Below are 21,582 nucleotides of genomic sequence, written 5' to 3' on the forward strand. Positions count from 1 at the left end.
CAAAATATAGCTCTTTCAGCAAAATTGGAATTGTATTTTGCTAATTAAAATTGACTTTTTTATACATTATTTAAGAGTAATATTTGTAAGAATTTTTACGTGAGCTCTCAAACTGCAAACACATGGGAATATTTTTCATAAAGAAATTAAAAACAGAAAAATTTAAAATATTAAATCAACTGCAGAGCAAGAAAAAATACTAACTTATTACTTTTTTTGTTTTCTTTTCTTTACTATCTCTAAAACTAAATAATTTAGAATTTTAACTATGTAAAAAATAATAAAATTTAAATTTGATTCAAATCTCTTACAAAGAACTATGAGTCCAGTTGCAAGTTATGATACAAAGTTGCTGCAAATTGGAACACCAAACTACATTAAACCATAGCTCAAATTCAGTTCAGAATAAATATGCCAAAAATTGAATTTGAACCTGTATCTGAACATTATAAAAAGAGATTAACTTTACAAAAGCTAATTACCAATGATACTAATAACTTGTCAAACATATAACTGACTGCATCATTATAATTTTACAGAACCTAAAATTTCTTTACCAAAACTTTGTTACTAAATATTACTATTTTTTTTTCCAACAAAACCTATAAATATTGAAATAAAGTAAAAATCAAATAGCTTTACTCACGGCACTGTCATTAATTCCAAAATATCAAGTATGATAAATAGGTAAATGGTACATGATAGTATTAGGAAAAATTGCTCATAATTTAAGCTTTTGCTACGCTAATTTCCTTTAGTGAATGACTGATGTTCCTAACACATGGTAATAGTGTTTGAATAGGTTTTTTAACATCTTTGTGGCTTATGATGTGTATGAAGAATGTGTGATTTAAATGGTATTTGTTCATTTAGAATATTGTTTTCATATGTTTACACGGTGGATTTCTTAATTGTATCAATTAAAAGTTTATCTACTTACGATTATAAAATCTGGAAAATTAGAATTTATTTTTTATACTATACTCTCAATCTTCTTTTTATATGATATTTAGTTATCCAAGATAGAATTAGGCAATTTTTCACTGTTAAATAAATGTTAAATTTTTCACTGTTACATTATACATAAAAAAATATAAAATAAATAAAAAAATAAGGCATTTTTAAATTAATTGATATTTACCGTTCAGCTTGGTGAAAAGATGGGCTCTCATGACCAGACGATCCATTCTGAAGATTCTTTGATAACGGTTGGTTAAAAGAAGGGCTTGGAGACTTATTAAACGTATGATTTGGACCTGTTGGCAATACTTGAACTCGTTCTCTTATAGGTGGACTAAATGATGATCTAACATGCTTTAGATTTTCCTTTTCTGATTTCCATTCACTAATGCCCTGAAAATAACTTGTTTTTTGTGGCAGCGGTGAAGGATTTGAATTTGAGTCTGGTGATGAAACAAATACTCTTGAAGAACTATTTGCTACTCTATTGTATGTTTTTGGTACAGAATTATGATTACTTTCAATTGGTGATGTTACTCGATTGGTTGATTTATTTTTTGTTGATTTCATTGTTACATTTATAAAGCTTGTCGAAGAACCTGACGGTCTTATATCATCATCATCAATTGAACCTTTAGATGATTGTGATTCACTTCCAAAATGATGTTCCAGCCATTTTGATGTCTCTACTTTACGAGTTTCTTCTTCTTGATCGAAATCAAGCGGTTTTTTTGTAAGTGCATCTTTTCTGTCTATTAATATTGATCCATCAGGAGTTGTTTTCAATAACTTTTGCTTCCTCATTTTTCTTATTCTTGTCGACAAACTATCCCACTGTTGAGAATCCATAGGATCACCTCTTCTACCTCCTTCAACATTTTCCGCTTCATACCTAAAAACAAAACAAACTATTACAATTACTGACATTAATACTACTATTATTAATGTTAACAGAAAGTGAATATTGTTCTGGAATTACGTTTGACTAACACAAATGGTAGATGAGAGATTCTAAATCTATCTCATAATCCTGTTTATTTTATTACTGATGCAAAAAATACAGCAGTTTTAATCTACAACAAATTCAATTCCTTCTATTTAACTTTCAAATCTTTTAATCCAATTTAAACAATACCAGATCAAAATTAATCATTACATGAATGTTGGGAACAAAATAATATTGTGTCTACAAATATGGTTATATAGTGGTGATGTTTTTTTAGGATGTCATTTATGTAAGCATGTTTTCAATTACCTTCCTTATCTTGCACTACAATTGCAAAATGGGAGTAATTTATTTTATCTAATACATTATACCATTGAATTTATCTAGTGCAGTAAACACATGACTTTATATATTAATTACGAGTAACCTGTCTATAAAACCAGTAAAATTAAAGAAAAATAATCTGATTTAAGTTCATTTAAATATATATATATATATATATATATATATATATATATATATATATATATATATAATCATCATCATCAATTGAACCTTTAGATGATTGTGATTCACTTCCAAAATGATGTTCCAGCCATTTTGATGTCTCTACTTTACGAGTTTCTTCTTCTTGATCGAAATCAAGCGGTTTTTTTGTAAGTGCATCTTTTCTGTCTATTAATATTGATACATTATATATATAACTTGTTTAATTTTGAGCTGTAACATATAATGGTTATACACTAAATGATACGACAGGTTTTTTATTTATGATGCGCTCCCTAATTACTCCATAATCAGTTGATATTGGTTATAAAGTTAGAAACATTAATATATATATATTTTTTAGAGATAATAGAAAATAATCTTCAAAAATTAAACTTTTTAGTCATTGCTAAGAGGTTGTATAAGTTACAAATCAGATTATTTAATTTGAAAATATGAAACCTGATTTTAGATTAAGAGAGTGAAATGAATTTAGAAGTAAACAATGTTGAGCTTGCTAATAAGATATCAAGTATCATCTAAAAGAACTTATTCAAAACTCTAAACAAGATTATAAGATGCAGCACTTTTTCATACTAAAGATGTGAAAAATTTCACTATATAAATACTGTATAAATACAAAATTATTATTTTTTTAATGAAAAATTAAAAGAAAAAATACTTTTCAAACTTCATTTAGGCTTTTTGAAGCTATCACCACGTTAAAAACAACTTAACACTTAAATTTGGTGTAAAATTTAAAAACTTTAAATTTACTCATAGTAGATAGAAAATATTTTTTTCCAAAAAACAAACTAAAAAATGCTAAGGTCAAAATGCAAAATTCAAAGCAATCAGATCTTCATAAAAATCATAAAATGAATATAAAGAAAATACTTATCCAATTTTCTATAATTTTGATGCAATATAATTAAAGTTTAGAATGACATCAAATTACATTAATTTTACTTAACAGTTCATTACATCAAACAATGATGATAAATAAAAATCTTCCAACTTGTCAATGTAATAACATATTACAAAAAGCAAGATCGGAACATAAATTAAAAAAAAATATATTTATTGGGCCAAGAGAAGAAACTTTTTTTTTTTAAATAGGTTATAAATTAACAAAACAACAATGTATGTACAGGTTAGAATTTATTATACAACACTCTTGCGACTATAGACAACACAAAAAACAATCTTATTACTAAGAAAAATATAAACGTATACATTACTTTGTGACAACCATAACTGTGGAGTGCAAAGGTAGGTGCATAAAGGCATTGGTAAAGAGATGGTGGAATTTAAATTAAATCTTATATACATGTTAGTAGCCTTAAGTTATAAAAAGTCTTTTATTCATTGTAAAACTGCATTCTAACAGCCAATAAATAACTCCATGACAGTAAGTGTCAATGAGATAAAAATAAATAAGACCTACAAGGGACTATATAAATGTATGGATAACTAAAGAACAATTTTCAGTAAATAGAAAAAAGTTAATAACTATTGGCAATTGTGAACAGCAAGAAAAATAAATTTGTAAGCAAAAATCATGAAAAGAATAAATAAACAGATAAATTATTCAATCTTTTGAAAGCTTCAGAGTTAAAAATTAGTCAAAATTTTGATATACAATTGTAAATATCTCTTATATATAAATGAAATAAATATAAATGAAATATTTCTTCAGCACATAAAAAAATCACATTTAAAGATATTCTTAAGGAATAAAGCCTCAACAAAATTCTCTTTAGGTCCTATAATACATTGTGGTTCTAATTAATTTCAGTATTCTTTACATTTGACTAATACAAATAATACATTAATAAATAAAAAATAATATCAATTCACCTTTTCGTAATTTTACAACATTTTATAACTAACTAAATCTGTTAAAAAAATTATTTCAAGGACTCCAAAATACCTCCTATACCAAGCTTGTGTAAAATAAATAGAATGGGATAAAATGCCAACAATCAAAATCATGTTACGTTAGATTGAGCTCTAGACCGATACGGTATTTTTTTTTTTATGCTTCGTACTTCCGCTGTTTTACCGTGGTAGTTTTTTCCTAATATTTAGTTGTTTCTTTTCGTCTTGGGTTCGTTATATTTTTTTTGTTTTATATTTCTGTTTTTTGTTTATTTGTTTCGTTGTTTTACTTTCTGTAAAATAAATATTTTATATTTATTTTTCGGTTTTGAGACTAGGGTAACTATGGCCTTGCACAGCTTTTATAGACTAATTACATTCGAATCGGAGTTTCTAAGTTGAAGTTTACTTTTGATTTATTACTTATTATTTAAATGAATTTTTCTTTAATTTATTTTTCGTTCATTTAATTGATTTCTTTTGGATTAATTTTTTTTTCAATATTGTTATTACTCTTATGGCTGACTCACATCAGTCAGACTGAGTACCAACACCAGACAAAGAGGGTTTCTCTCCAGTGGTGAGGCGACGATCCAATAGGAAGGAGTCTTCTAGGGTTCAGATGGAAGACGTCCTATCGGACAGTAGTTGCAGTGGTAGCTTGGCTGTAGCGGTGATGGAAGAACTTCGGCGCGCGGGTCAGTTGTTGAGGAAGCACAAAGGGTGGAAGACGGGTGAGAAGATGACTCGGAGGCAGCAGAGGGCTGTCGGTCTGCTTGCGTCGACGAGTAGGGATGTTGAGGACTTTCCCGCTTTTCCGGTCCGGTCGGACGACGTCATGGATGGCGGTAAAACGTCCTTTGAAACCTTCGGGGAAGCGAAGGTTCCCCTCAAGTTCCTGAAGTTCCTTATACTTGCCGGAGATAGTCTCAGATCTAGAGAGATCTGCATCTCTTATGGACGTCTCATGAATAGGAGAAGAGGAGCCAGAAGGAGGGAAGCATACAGGTCGCATGGAAAAGAGCCTTCAATCACGGAAGAAATGTTTTGTATATAACATAACTCTTTTGTTGCATAAAGTTAGGAAGTTAAACTCACTGGTCCGACTACATACAACCACAAAAGTTGAGATCAAAGAGTGCTTCGAGCGCATGAACAGTCATATTCGCATGTTGGAGAAATTTGCAGATGTTTTGGATGAAATACCTGTGGAGCCTCAGGGGAGGTCATCTACTCGGCTGAGCACAGCAGATGAGGCTATACAAACACATTTTGTCATCACTGATATGGTGTCGGAGACTCTCCGAATGGGGGTCAAAAAAGGGCTGCAACTTGGTCGTCGATTGACGAGCGATTGATTGCGGAGTTGCAGAGGCAGACATTGAGCGGTTAGTTCTTAGAGGCTGGCCTCAGGAGGTCTTCCTATCTTCAACTCTAGTGGAGGACACCGCTGAGTTGCCAGAGGATTTGGGTCTGTTTGGATTATAGACATGACGTAGGGAGTCGAACACCCACAACATGCACCAGTGTACCGTACGGCTTCATGGATTCGGAAACTGGCCCGAGCGGGCAAATTGGAGGCGGACCAGGTCCTTGTGGAGCAGTACACTGCACGTGATCTATCCGGGGGGGGGGGACAATGGATGTAAAATTGATGTGGCCCGGACTGACTATGCTTTAGAGGTTGATTCGGCTGTTGGGGACTACGAGGTGGCCTCGGTCATTTGCAGGTCCGTACCGTAGTGATACAAAATAGATAGAATCGACCAGTCTGCTTTTGTAGGCCCTCGGGTTGGCGTAGGCTAATTCTACCGCCGTCCGTAGAGTACATGTGTGGGCGGATGGAGAAGAAACATTGTATGTCTTTCACGAGTACCATCGGCATCGTCGTTAAAGAGCACGAGAACACCCGTGGGTCCACCAACAACAACGGTGGTGGTTAGGGCAGAAGGTAAGACCTATGGTGACCTCCTTCAAAATGTCAAGGGGGCAGTGTTGACGGGTGAGGTCGGGATCCTCTCCGCACGAAAGGGGCAGGGGGAACACCTACATCTCCGAGTGCGAGCTGATAGTAGTGCGGCTGAACAACTGAGCAAGGACAAAGGCCGAAAAAGTAGAGAGTGATACTACGGCTCTGACGGGAAGAGGCGGCCGGAGAGTCCACGTTGTTGTTAAGGACGTAGACGTACTCGCTACAAAGGACGAGTTCCTATAGGAACTTCGCCAGGTTACAAGGGAGTCGGTCTCACTAGATATACTATCCATGGAGCTGGCATCTGGGGTGATGCAAGTGGTGCCCTGGCAGTGCCGCCCATCTTGGCGGCAAAGCTGCGGTGTCTGTAAAGGACAGTCCTGTTTGGGAGGGGTGGGAAGCTCTGGCATCCCACCACCAATGATTGGGTGGAGATGCTCCAGGGGGCAGGGAGATTACAGATGAAAAAAAAATCAAAACCATGTTCAATAAATTTTTCTGTAAATTAGATTCAAAACTAAATAATTATTGGTTTAGTTTATGCTTTGAGTAACTGAGTACAACTGACATATTTTCATATGTCAAATTAATCTTGTCATAATAATGTTGAATAACAAGAAATTTAAAATCTAGGGGTCATAATTTTAACTGATCCTGTAGATAGTATATTTCTGTCAATAGAAACTATTTATAGTTTAGTTAACTACCATATGGTAATTTAATACTTTGGCTACCGATAAGAATATAGGGCAGTTTGTTCGGTACCGTGAGGATTGCCTGCACTACTCAGGTTTCATAACTTCTGTACCTGAAAAATACCAGCATTCCTCAAACATAGCGTTTTTAATCAGAATCAGAAGAGAGTGGTTCACAGGAACATGTTTTTATCTGTTTTGCAGTATATAGGAAATGTCAATTTTAATGTTGCAAATGTTCACCATTTACTGCCTTTTTTTTAGAACTAACCACTTGTTTTCTAATGAATATTCGTCAACTTTGGTTATGTTGTTCTTTAGAGATTATTTTGTGCTATTTTTTGTTTAGTTTTGTGTTGAGTATTTTTAATGTAGTTGATAACTGCTAGTATTAGGCTAATTTAGCATTTTTCAAGCCATAATATATCGTAAACCAACCTTAAAGAAACTGATAGTGGTGAAAATTTAGTGATACTTTAATGTGAATACATTTTCTAAGAGTAGAGGGTATTTTTTAACTGTTTTTTATCTTTAAATATGGATTCTGAACCAGATTGTAGTGTAGTTACAAACAGGAAAAGCCTAGTAAGGTATTATCAGATAATGAACTCTTATCTGCTCTTCAAGAGAGTGATATTGGAGTTTATTTTCTATAAACTCTTCTTCAGAATATGATAATAATGACAGTTTATATGACACTTCTTTCTTTTTTTTATGATAATAATGACAGTTTACATGATATTACTGTTACACAACCTCACTCACAGCCATCTCCAGATGAATGGCAGGAAGTTGAAGCCGGTATATTATCTTTACATATAACTTCTACAGGCAGGGAAAATTATAATTATGATAAACATTATCTATATAATAAAGAGAATTTGTTGATAGTTCAAGTTTATGAACAATATTTTATTACTCGAATATTAAAAATGATAGTTGCAGAAACCAATAAAAATGCACTAAATTATTTACAGAATAATAGAGAGACGCGTTCTCAGTTGAAGTGAATAATACATGTGAAGAATAAATGTGGAAATTCTTTGCAGTTATCATATATATGATAAGATATCTGATTATTGGTCTACCAATATCCTGCATAGAAACTGCGTCATATCAAAGGGGATGAGTTGCAACAGGTTTCAATTGATTCTGAGATTTGTTAATTTCACAGAAAATAGTAACTGATAATAGATTGTACAAAACCTACCTGATATAATTCATGAAAGGTTTGCAAGTGAGTACACCCCTAGGAGAGATAGTTGCTATTGATGAGAGTATGATCCCTTTCAGAGGAAGATTACTGTTTCTGCAATATTTACCAAACAAGTCTCATAAATATGAGATTAAAATGTTTAAATTAAGCAATCCTGTTGGATATATATTACCACCTACAGTATAATCAGGTAAAATGCCTGGTAGACCAAATAGTCGAGGTGTTGCAGAAATTTTATACTACAACTAGCAGAAACATTTCTGTTTGAAGGTTGCACCATAGTTTGTGACAATTAATATACAACTGTGCCATTCGTAAATTCATTAATCCAAATGAATACTCATTTGCTAGGCATACTTTGAAGAAAAGTTTTACCTACAGAATTAATGCAGCAAAAAAAAAAGACAGATAGTTGGAAACAAAATTCAATCAGAATTGTAGTTGCAAAATGAAAGGATAGGTGTGATGTCCATTTCCTTACCTCAAAACATACGTTAGAAATGAAACCAACTGGTAAAAGTAATAGATCAAGTGAGTTTGTCACAAAACCTGCAGCCATAATAGACTAAAATAAAGGTAAACAGGGAATCGACTTATCAGATCAAATGACTACTTTTCACTACTCTGTAAAACAATTAGGTGGTACCATAAGGTGGCATTTGAAGTACTATTAAATACATCTGTTGTAAATGCATGGTTAATTTTTAACCGTTTTCAAAGAATAGAAAAATCTATTCCTGAATTTAGAAAATTAAATCTATTTAAAACATTTGTGCTAGCCATAATTAATTTACGAATGATACTTACAATCAATAATTATGTTATTTTATATGTTTGTAAATCATGTATGACATAAATTTATTTTATATGCTAATAGAATAAATTTAATTGATTTTATTTTAAACCTCTCACAATTAAGAGATATCAATATAAATAATCTATCCATTAGAATAATGAATTATTTATAAAGAAACAATATATTGTAATTGGCTGCATACATCAGTGTTAGGGGGATTATAACCATATTCTTCTTTGAAGAGTGTCCAACATCAATAGATGTGTATCATGTATCTATTTTCTTCTTAAATACTGATACTGACAACTTCCCAGATAATAATAAACTATTTTTCTTTTCACAAAAACACTTGTAAAAAAATATATTCAAAATTAATAAGTAAAAAAAACATTATATTTGACATTTAATTTTTTATTAACTTAGAAAATTTTTATAAACTCATAAAATTTTAACATAAGTAATGCTAATTAATATAAAACTTCAAAATACATTATATATTTAAAAAAAAAGAGTAGACATATTTATGTATGAAACAAAAACATAGTAGTTAAATAACCTACCAGGTTGGTGAAGTGGTAAAATCATTGTTGAAAATTAGATGCTTAACAGCTAATTTTCAAAGCTGAAAGTTCTGAGATTCAAATCCTAGTAAAGGTAAGTTACTTAGATATACGTGGATTCGAATACCAGACAATGGAAACTAGTGCACTTTGGTAGTCGGGGTTCAATTAACCACACATCTCAGGAATGGTCAGCCTGAGTCTGTACAAAACTATACCTCATGTACACGTCATACATATCATCCTTATTTTATTGAGCCATGAAGTCTGTTATCGTTCACAAGTTGAAAAGATTGCAACATACACATTAGGAATAAAAAACAGAAATGAAATGATTATCATTTATTAAATCAGTTGCTGTAATTTAATTACCTGCAAAGGATAATGAGAGTATGTAGGATAATTTCAAGAAACATCTACTCTCAAAGGCTAGATAGTACATAAACCTTCTCTTATCCAAGAATTTTAGAATCAATTCAGATAGCTAAAGGCAAATATAGATATTCTTATACAGTGTAAAGATAATGTTATCTAAAAACGAATGGTAGTGATTAGATAACTATTTAAAATTACCATATGATGATGTTACTCTAGTAAATGAATTTAAATACTCAAATAGCTGTCACATACCTATATCCCAGTTAAAAGTGTCTGAAGACATACGGATGACTTTCATTCAAGTATTAATGAATAAATAACTTAATCCTTTTATTTGGTTGTTTCATTTAATATAACTTAAAAACTTAATAATTTCAAAACAACTTATGAGATTTTCTGGTTGATTATATGATGCAAATAGTATCATACAACGAGTAACATTATTATTTTATTTTAATCTTGTGATATCATGTGCTTTGGCTATTAGCCAGAAAATACTAGAAAAATGCTGTCATCCATACTGATAGAAGATACACCCATTATTATTTTTTTTAAATTATCTGAAGGTGCTGCTTAAATAAACATAACTTATTCATTTGGTATTTTCTGTGCTTAGTTAAGTGCCAAGACAACATAGTACAGAATGCTGATGTTTGGAAACATTAAATTTTATCTCAGCATCAACAAAAATAAACTAAGGAATTTATTGTTTTAATGCTATGTTTTGTCAGCAATTATGCACATTCTTTCCTTAAAAAATTAAAATGTTTAAATGGATTAGATTTTTTTTTTTAATATTATTGCAAAACATATAAAAGTTACTTCATTTAATCTTACACTTCAATCAATTTGTGTACAACTTGCACTGATATGTAGTTCTATATATATATATATATATATATATATACACATATTTATTTATTTATTCAACATTTGCAATGAATAAATGTAGAGAAAATTTTATACACACCCCCATAATCTTTTGTTGTTTCTTATCGTACTGCATTATCTTTGTATAATATTAAAATTTGCTTGTTTACCCACTTAATATCTGTACATATTCTATGATTCTATTCCCTGAGATGTTGGAAGTACAGTAGAAAAAAATTTGCTCTTTACTATCTTGTAGCACCCACATTGTTTGTCTTATTTTTTTCATAACAATGAAAGTTATCATAACTATTTACTCAAGATTTTTTTTTTATTACAGATTAAAACTTTTGTTGATAAAAGTAAGGATATGTTAGTTATCAAAGTTTATTATTTTTTTATATGATTTTTTGTGTAATACAGGTTCAGATAATTCATAATGCACTAACAGTAAATGTTAAAAAGGTAAAAAAAATAAATTATTTATTTTAAAAACAAGTTTAAGAAATTTATTCTAATTATTTAGATTTTTTTTTTAAATGATGTAATCTTTTGGAATTATTGAAAACAATTCTCCAAGACATAAATCAAATAAAGTTCTTCAGAAAATCTCTTTTTTTGTAATATCATTATTATTAAAATTAGGATTGTATTGGAAGTATTAAAGAAACAGCAACAATATTGTCATGCAGTTTGCTTCGTAATCCATATTTCAAAATCTTATAAATAATTACAGAAATCTAACAATATAGTACTTTATTACTAAAATAATAAAAGTTATCTAAAAACAAATTAGAAATCAGCTATGTGGTCTTAACCCATCAATATTTTCCTACAGAGAAGAAAACAAATAAATCAAATGATTAGTAACTACAAATGAACTAATTAAACAAAAATGAAAAAAATCTTAAACATAATTATAATTGCAACAATATTAACAAATTAAGTGATATCATTTTAATAAATATTTTTGGCAAGTTGTCCTACACTTACTTTTTAGTAACAACATAATCATCTAACAAAGTGTGCATTACTATGGATACTAGTTATATATTTAAAGGTTGTTATTCGTGTTAAGCAAGACATAGTAATTACAAACATCCAAATATCAATACAATACTAATTTTAATACTACAGTTGTCTATAAGAGCTGTATCTAAATATTTTACTACACACAAGGCATTTTCTTATGAAAATCGACTTTCTGAGTAAAGATTCTAAACATTATAACTTGAGAATAAACCAACCTACTGTAGAAATGTTCAATATTAAATATTAGTAACTTTTTAAAAATCAGATTCATGAATTTTAATTTTTTATTTTTATATAATTTTTTCTTTAGTCTGAGGTTACACTAATTAAAACTGTGTGTAAATTACTACAAAACAAAAAATAAAAATTATTGGGGATGAATTTTACATGATTTTACATTCTTTCCTTTTAATGATTTCATGTTAGTGTAAATATAATATTATAATTTATGTTTTCAAAAGTTTCATTTCATTCTATATATATTAGATCAAGAAAAACCTAACCTATATATATATATATATATATATATCTGAATAATAAACTAACCTAATAAATAAAATAATATATAAAAAGATTTAACCTATATATAAGTGAATAATAATACTTATTAGATAATGGATTTTGTATAGATTCAGAGTACCGATTCTTTTTTGAAACTGTGTTTTTAATTGAACCTAAGTAATTTTTATATACACAAAACATCTTGATCTGAGAGGCACCATTTTATATGTAAATAATATAACTGAATTAGACATTTATCATTTGAATAAATTAAGTTATGTGGCTGGGGATGAATAGTCAAACATCAAACATTCAGAGAGAAAATAGAGCTGCAGATTAACACCAAAAAAAAGATAGGAATACAGACCTTTAATAAATGAAGTCCAATTAATTAGGAATAAATAAAATCAAGATAATAAAAGATTTAAAAAATACACATAAAACAAAATGATATAATAAAAAAATGAATAGCAGTAAGCTACAGAAAGAAGGTTAAAAATTAATGGTAAAATAACTATAGAAATATAAATTAAAAATAACAGTTTCATTGAAATTTGCCAAACAAGACTAGATTGAAAATTTTTAAGAATTAATATACGACTATAAATAAATTTTATTTCTATTACACGCTTAATGAATGTTTCAGAAATGAATAATAGATCACAACATATAATATATTGAATTTTAAAGATAGATATGACAGATTACCTCATCTCTCCTCCGATTTTAACTCCGTCTGCCAAGTACTCGACTAATTCTTGATCTTTCGATTTTGTATAATGCTCCGAGCTCTCCTTATGTTCCTCGTGAGCTTCTTCTGAACTACTCCTGTCATCCGGCTCCTCTTCGTTATGTACCTGTACATAAAATTAAATAACAATATTAATTTTAACAAAAATAAATGATTGATATCATTTATCACTCTGCAGGAAGTAAATAATTTGAAATCATCTGAAGATGAAAGTTTAACAAGTGATTGATTGAGGTATTCAAGTTTCACTCTACTGAATAATAATTTGAATAAATATATCTATTGTAGAGGTCATGATTTGAAAATTAGGTTAATACACTTTAAGAAAGGTCAATTCAAGATTTATATAATATACTATAATATAAATAAATAAATAATCAATATAAGTCATAAGTCAATATAAAGTATAAACAGTCAATATATATAAACTATACAAATTTTTTTTTTTTTTTTTACTTCAATAATTACATTCCAATAATTCAAAATACCAGATCACTTTTTCATAGAAAATAATTTTAATGATTTTACTACATACCACCTATCTTTTGATAAAATAAAAGCCCAAAATATTTTTAGTTTCTTACAAAATGACTTTCTGTTATAAGTATGAATAGTTTTTGGATTATTGGGAAAGAAACATCCTGTTAATTGAAAATGAAAATCATTATTTAAGCATATTTTATCTTTCAAACACTATCAGGAATTTGTTAATAACATTTTCAGATGGATAAATCACAACTAAAATGAAAACTGTCATCAGTTTTTCAACAAAATTAGACTTCTTAAAAATTTTCAAAATGTATAACAAAAATTCATAGGACAAAAAACATTTGCAGCAAAATTTTTCAAATACCAATACATTTTAAACTTTAAGTTAAATTAGAAAATTAAACATGCCACTTAAAGATTTTCTGATTTTGTTACTCTATGAGGTTTGCTTCTTTTTCCTTAGACATATACTTAGTTCTATTAAATGTGTTAACTCTACAGTTTACTATTTCATGCAAGAATGAAATAGAAGGATCTATTTCATTGCATGATTTCATAATACTAATGAAATGGTGACAATTAAAATATTGATCATTGTTCATCATAATTAAATTATAAAATAAGTAAATACTCAAAACTTTACTAAAAACCTAAAAGTAAAAACACATTTTAAATGTAAAACAATCAAATCGGTAAACAATGAGGAAAAGTATTTGTAAAAAAATAAATAAATATATGAAAAAAGAAGAAATAATAACAATAAATAATTGACAAGTAAACAGTACTTACAAAATGACATAAAATGTTTATTTTTAACAATTTTTTTAAAATAAGTAAAAAATACAAATAGCAACCATCACTTTAGACAATCCCAGTCAAAAGTGTAAATAGGTTAAACACATCTCAGAATCACTGCAATTTCTAATCAGACTACCCATTATAACTTAATTTATACCACTTTAAAAGATTGGGTAGATAAAAATTTATCTCAAAAAAAAGAGAAATAGTTTGGATCACAAATAAATCGAAGTGATATCCCTTCTACAAAAAAATGTAAGAGCGTTGGTAAATGTCCAGTGATCTTATGATTAAAAGCTTTCAGAAAAACGTTTTTAATAAATTTAAAATTCTAAAAGGTTATTAGAAATTGGTCTCCATTCTTTGTTCAGCAATAAAGTTTCTGCATTAAAAATGATAAAGTAAGTTTCCCAATTATCTAATTCTTATTTATTATGAACATTTTTTTTTTTTTTTTAATTCATTTCTAATAAACTAATTTGTGACCAGTTTCCAGTGAATACTGGGTTACAGGAGATTCCTCTGATTTATGTATAAAATGAACCAGTAAATATTTTGAGTATACATTTTTATAAAAGTAAGATAAATATTACAATAAGTTTTTGGACAAACAATATCCCGAAAATTTAAGAGAAAAAGTTAACTGTTAGGAAAGAATGAAAAATGTCATGCCTGACCAGGATTCAAACCCAGGATTGCTGGATGAAAGGCTGAGATGCTACCACTCCACCAGGAAAATCAGCATTTATTCATTAATATTATACTGTTACAAAGATAACATATTATAACTCTTTGTACAACTTTTTTATTAATACTATATATTAAAATAATTTTAAAAAAACAGTGATATGAGTGTATGAAGGTAATAATTGATTAAATTTGGTATAAAATAATGGAACAATTTTAAAGAAATTTATTGAAAAATATAAAACTGTTAAATGAAAAAGTACAAAATATAGGTTTATCAAGTTAATATTATTTAAAAACTTATTGACAGGCTAATATTGATAAATTGGTAAGATTTGTTGGATTAAATAATTTACTAAAATTAATTTTAAGCATATTAACATTAAGATAAAAGACAACATTAAGATTACTATTAAAAATATTTTTTCATATATCAGAGTATTCTTCTGCTTAATCCAAAAATAATTCTATTTGACTAATGAATGTAAGTGAATGTTTTGCTTTTATTATTAAGTACATATGATTATGTTTAGTAAAAATAGCATATTAATAAATACAAAAAAGTGTTAGAATTTTTACTTCACTAAATAATAGACCTGATCAACTGATATTGATCAACCTATATATTTTTCATACTTATAAATACCAAATAATGATTTGGCAGCCCATTTGTGTACTCTGAAAAGTTTTTTTGATTTTGTGAGTAGGACCAAGATATAATAATAAATTTCAGATGATGGTTACACAGGCATTGTAAATTTTCAATAAAAATATTATTTTAATATTAATTCTTTTTTACATTCATAAAGAATGCAAAAGTATCTCTTTTCATCAAAGAATGCAAAAGTATCTCTTTTCATCAAAGAAGGAAAACAGTAACTCTAGGTGACGTAAGCTCTATAATTAAATGTCAAACAATTATTACTACCAAGAATAATAAGATGGCTATGAATGGTGTGGTAATAACATTCATTAATTTATTATTATTCTTACCATAATTTAGAAAACAAATACAGTCTTGATGTCATTAAGCATCAAGATAAAACAACAAGCAAAGTAAATGATAAATATTATTTAAATAATAGATCAACTTACTTCTTCGTGTTCTGTTGTTTTTCTTGTTTCAGTGATTATACGACCGTCTTGTTGTACAGCAGACAACTTTTGACTGTCTTCAGTGTCTACAACTTTTTTACTCTTGCAAGACTGGTGTACAATTCTTGGTGTACTACTTGCTTCTTTAAGTTCCTGACCACGTGATCTCTGTAAAGCCAAACGCAAATCAGGCTCCAAACTCTGGATTGCGGACTGATATGCCTGAAAAAATGTTAGATTCAAATTAATCTTTGTTAAAAAGCAAAACAAAATATTTTATTCATGTCATATAATTGAACTAAATAAGTATTTTATAATTTAATAAATTATTTATAATTCTTGTTTTTTGTTATGTATTTTGTAGTTGTGGATATTCTTGGGCATGACTAATATTCTATTACAACCATTAAACAGAAAATTAGCATTTAATTTCAATTATAAAATGCTACATGTTTTTTTTCATATTCATAAATTTACAACTTTTCTGTTTATTACAGTATGATTACTTTCTTGTTTCTTACTGTATAATTAATTATTAGTCATAAACATCTCCTTATATTATAACTTGCTTTTTATGGACTTTGTTACAATCACAATACTGTGGAATGTATACATATTAATATCATTTAACTGTATATGAAGGTTTTTTATTTTTTATTTTTTTTTTTTATTAAAAGTTAAAATTTTTTAAAAATGTATCCATATTCCAGATAAATTCTGACTTTATTTTTTTAATTTAAATAGAGAAAGAAAATAGCAATGTTAACAACAGATTTGATAGGTACTTTCAAGGTAAATTTTCAAGGTAAAAAAGGTTAAATATTTTCTTTTTTTTTAATAGGAAATTAGTCTTTTTAGGAACTATTTTACATAAAAACAAACAACTTTGTCCCAAAAATTTCTTTAATTTGTTTATTAATCTTTTTAAATCAAAGTGTGAAAGTTGTTTTTTTCTTTTTTTTAGCATTAACTTGCAGCAACATGATTTTAACTTTTTTTCTGTTAAAAAACTCGATTTCATTAGCTTAAAAATATAATACTGATTTCAAAGTAACTTTTATGATGCTTTTGTCACTGTTTATAATTCACTGGGTATTGCAACTTTCTTTGAATAACATTTTTCTGGTATTTTATAACTTTGAACGCATATTATAGGGGGAAAATAAGAAGAAGGTAAATTAAAAGCTAAACAATTTTTGTTTTAAATTTTTTTTCACTTTTTACAGTCAACCTTTCAGTGGTATAAATTGGTTTACTCTTCACTACATTGCCATTAAATAAGCAGAATAAAAAACTATATAAACATATAATTGGTTGTATGAAATTAACGTCAGTAAAATTTCAATATCTTAATTTTTATAGGAGTTGAATGATTAAAGGATATATGCTACAAATGAAATAATACCTCACTTACTATTTTTCCTTATTAAAATGGTATTATTTATTAGTGGCATTTATTAGCCACAAGTAAATGCCAGTGCCATGTAGTGAAATGAAAGAAATATTGTTTAACTTCAATGATACATCGGAACAGGTTTATTAAATGAGCCTTTGGCAACTGGCATTTTATCTTACTCAGTTTCTAGGCGCAACACCCTGAGGCATTTCAAGTGTTGGGAAACTATCAAGTTGTAAGGACTGCAGTTTACTGTGTAATTGATTATTTTTCTTTAAATTTTCATCCTTACAAATTACAGTATGTAGTAAGGTGAGAACTTACCTTTGATTAAAAAAAATCAAAGGCATAGTATGATTAATTTTCTTGATAGTGTCTGCGCAAGTACAGTAATTATTTTGTAGTTACCTCTCAACCATCAGGTAACAAAGTGCACTTATACATATTTAAATTATCTATCATTATGCAGTTTGGGTCAACATATGCTTTCAATGCTGCGATTATCTGAACTAGAAAAGAACCTACTTATATTTTATTTCTCATCCTCACAACTCTAATTCTTTATATATTACATAATAAAATCCCATTATTATTTTTGTTGATTAATTAACAGACAAATAATTTTGTAAAAATAATGTTAAAATTCAAATTCAGTCAAGATGGATTAATTAATGAATAGCATTTATCATTGTCTCTGATCAGCCTGTTATGCGATACTAAAGGACCTAGATTCATATATTCAAGTGCAATATAAAGGAGAATACTACCCATATTTTACTCAATGATTTTGAAGTATAAAAATGTATAGCTTATGTTGCTTTTGAGCATGTGATATTTACCTACTGATAAAAAGAGCTTTGGAAAATATCCAAGTGGATTTTACAGACACAGACATATGCACCTGAAATATTTTACTTAATAATAATAGTTATTACAACTGTTTTTAATAAATAATTTCAAACAAATTATAAAATTATTATTTTTTGAAAATTGTTAATATCATAATTAAATTTTATTATGTATTATCATATCTATATATAATATAATGTGTGACACATACATAAATAATAAAATGTGTGATTATATAAGATTTTATGTTGTTTAATTTATTAACTTTCATCTATTAACTTGACTGCAGTTAAAAATTTTTAAAGCATTCAAGAGTTATAAACTTCAGTGTCAAGGTATTAAGAATACAGAAAGGAAGAGAAGGTACATAAAAAGAAATATAATGATACAAAAAGAAAGAAAAAAGTCACAGTAACAGCAATGAAAAAAGAAGAAAGGTAACTAAAAGTTAAAATACTCATTATTGAGGTTAAAGGTTAAGTGAAAGTCATATGAGTAGAATAATATCATGTATTTAGTATAAATATAATTTTTTTAAAAATTAACTCTGTTAATTATTACTATTTAAGGAAATCATTTTGAAATTGTTATATGTCATAAAAACAACATAAAATACATACAAATTTTTAGCAGAGAAAAATCAACATACTCGTATAAGTAACAATATTTCCATTTCTAATTTTTAAACATAGCTTGTAAATTATACTGTGTTATAAATAATGGAATAAAAATACAAAGCGTTACAATGAGTCTTAAATATTTCTGCTGTTAGAATGAAAATATATTTATATATTTACCACAGGATATGAATATTAATAAATGAAACAAACACATGCAATCAGATGCTTAAACTTTCTAACAAACCGTTATGTAAACATATTTATCATAAATTTAAACTGAGTTTTCCATTACTTCTACCTTGTTACATTATGTATAATTATTAAATTAAATAGTAAACTCTAATAACAATAATTTACAATTTAGTTATTCTGAATTATACTAAACGTAATGCTAAGGTATTGGATAGATTACACTTCGAATGCAGAAATCTGCACTATACTGTTTTAATACTGTTAGAACATCAACCTATATGCAACGTATGGAAACAAGATTTACTCTTTTGCAGCAAGTGATATTTTTTGTAAGATATGCCTATTTTGATATCTGCAATACGCTATGTATATCTCTTTTCTAGTATATTCTTACTGCAATTCTACTCTATTAGTAACCTAATTACTCACTATACAATAATACAACAGCTCAAGATAATGTATTTACATTGAGAATAAGAAAAATCTATTAAAACAAATAGTTATTAATTATACAATGCAACTAAGCTACAGTCATACGTTCAACAAGGTAGGGGTCAATGAACCTAAAGTTTCATAATTAAAACAAAAATGACATATTCATATATAAAAAATCGTTTAAATCCTTAAAACTATTTGCACTACATAAAAATTTCACATTAATGTGATTTTTCATTGTCATAACATTAAATTGTGTTTAATAGCGAATTTGAATACTAGACAGTGGATACCGGTGTACTTTATTGGTTAGAGTTCAATCAATCACACATCTCAGGCATGGTACACTTGAATATGTACAAAAATATACCTAATTTTTGTTGGGCCATAGAATTGGTTATTGTTCAAAAGTTGAACAGATAACAACGTACATTAAGAATAGAAAATAAAATGTGATTTTTATTTTTAAAACAATTTTGTTGACTTTTTTACTCTGGAGGGAGGAATATAAACTATTTCAATGATATGAAAATAAATTAATATTTTATACAGGTTGGTATATAATTATGCATAATCAGGATTGAATAGGTAGGTGTACTGTTTCACAGATAACAATTATAATTGCCCTCCATTTGCCTGGAAGGATCACGCAACTACCTTGACTAAAGTAACAATATTACAATATATATAATTAAAAAATCATAGTAGTTAAAAATCAAATTAAAAAAACAAAAATTGTAATTAACTGAAAAAGAGATATGAAAAATATCTAAATATTATAAATAAAAAAGATTATTGCAAAATAAAAATAACTTTTTTATGCATTAATAGAAAATATTTGAGGATGTATTCTTTATACAAATTAAATGAGGTTAGTAACTTCAGGCTTATTTGATTAACTATTTCAAAATGAATCAATGGAGCAACATTTTTTTTGAAGTATTAAAATTAACAATGTATGAATAATAAGGCCCTTTTTTAAGGCTGAGTACTAAGTCATATTAATGATATTTGTTATATTTTAAAAGTAAATTATAGTTTTTAAACAAAGGTAATGCATTTATAAATACAAATTTATGTAAGAATTATTTATTTGTAAAATATTAGTTAACATATTTCATACTTATTGGGCTCCAAACAATGATTTGAAACTCCATTTTTATACCCTGACAACTCATTCTGACTTTATGAATGAGCTCCAAGATGTATTATAAAGCAATATAATACATATTTAGCAACGACAAGGTTAGAGTTTGAAATGAAATCATTTTGATTATAACAAGACATCCAAAACTTTTATACTGTGAACAACAGAAATATTAGTATTATTACAATGAGAATACTAGCTACACAATTATTAATAGTATATTTATCTGAAAAGCAAACCAAAATGCTTTTATCTTTTTTAAAATTGAAATTCAATTAATCATTAATTGTTTCAGTTTATAATATAGAAATTTGTTGATTATTTTTGGGTGGTACAGTGCTACTATTTCTGAAAAGGGTAAAAATGAATGTTCTGAGATTTTGAGAAAAAACATTAAAGAAATCACAGGACTGTAAACATTTATCTGAGTTACCACACATTCTACATCATGCAGTAAATAGATCATGATGTAGAAATTTATATCAGTCCTCTTATTATAAAATGAGATTTTCACTGTTTGTTTATGCTCAATAAGTTTTGAATTTAACCAGCTGCAACTAAAGTATTAAAGAATAATCAACTAAAGTTTGGTGAAGGTTAACTAACATATACATAAACAACAAAGCAAGAAAGTAAGTAGCCTTCTACGATAAACTAAGAAATAAAAATATGCCACAGAGGATTTTTAATATTAATGAGTAAATTATGCAATATTTAGAGTTAAACTGCAAAAAATATAAAAATACTCAAACAAAAATTTGGGTCTAATTTGACCTCTTTGACCAAATGACATTTTACCTTAAAAACTATCCTGTATCAAAAATATAATA

The 21,582-nt window shown here is 27.7% G+C and overlaps 1 protein-coding gene across 3 annotated transcripts in view; it reads right to left on the reverse strand.

Moving 5' to 3' along the window:
• Positions 1–21,582, reverse strand: part of chas (chascon) — a 765,027-nt gene that overhangs the window by 104,848 nt on the left and 638,597 nt on the right. For all 3 annotated transcript variants that reach the window (XM_075364192.1, XM_075364193.1, XM_075364191.1), the window contains 3 exons: positions 16,114–16,335; positions 13,002–13,150; positions 1,142–1,852 (listed from right to left, as the gene is read on the reverse strand). In XM_075364192.1, the coding sequence (XP_075220307.1) occupies positions 1,142–1,852; positions 13,002–13,150; positions 16,114–16,335 (1,082 nt within the window). The remainder of the gene's footprint in view (positions 1–1,141; positions 1,853–13,001; positions 13,151–16,113; positions 16,336–21,582) is intronic.

The sequence above is a fragment of the Lycorma delicatula genome, chromosome 4 (genome assembly GCF_047948215.1).
Source record: "Lycorma delicatula isolate Av1 chromosome 4, ASM4794821v1, whole genome shotgun sequence".
In the NCBI taxonomy this organism is placed as follows: Eukaryota; Metazoa; Arthropoda; class Insecta; order Hemiptera; family Fulgoridae; genus Lycorma; species Lycorma delicatula.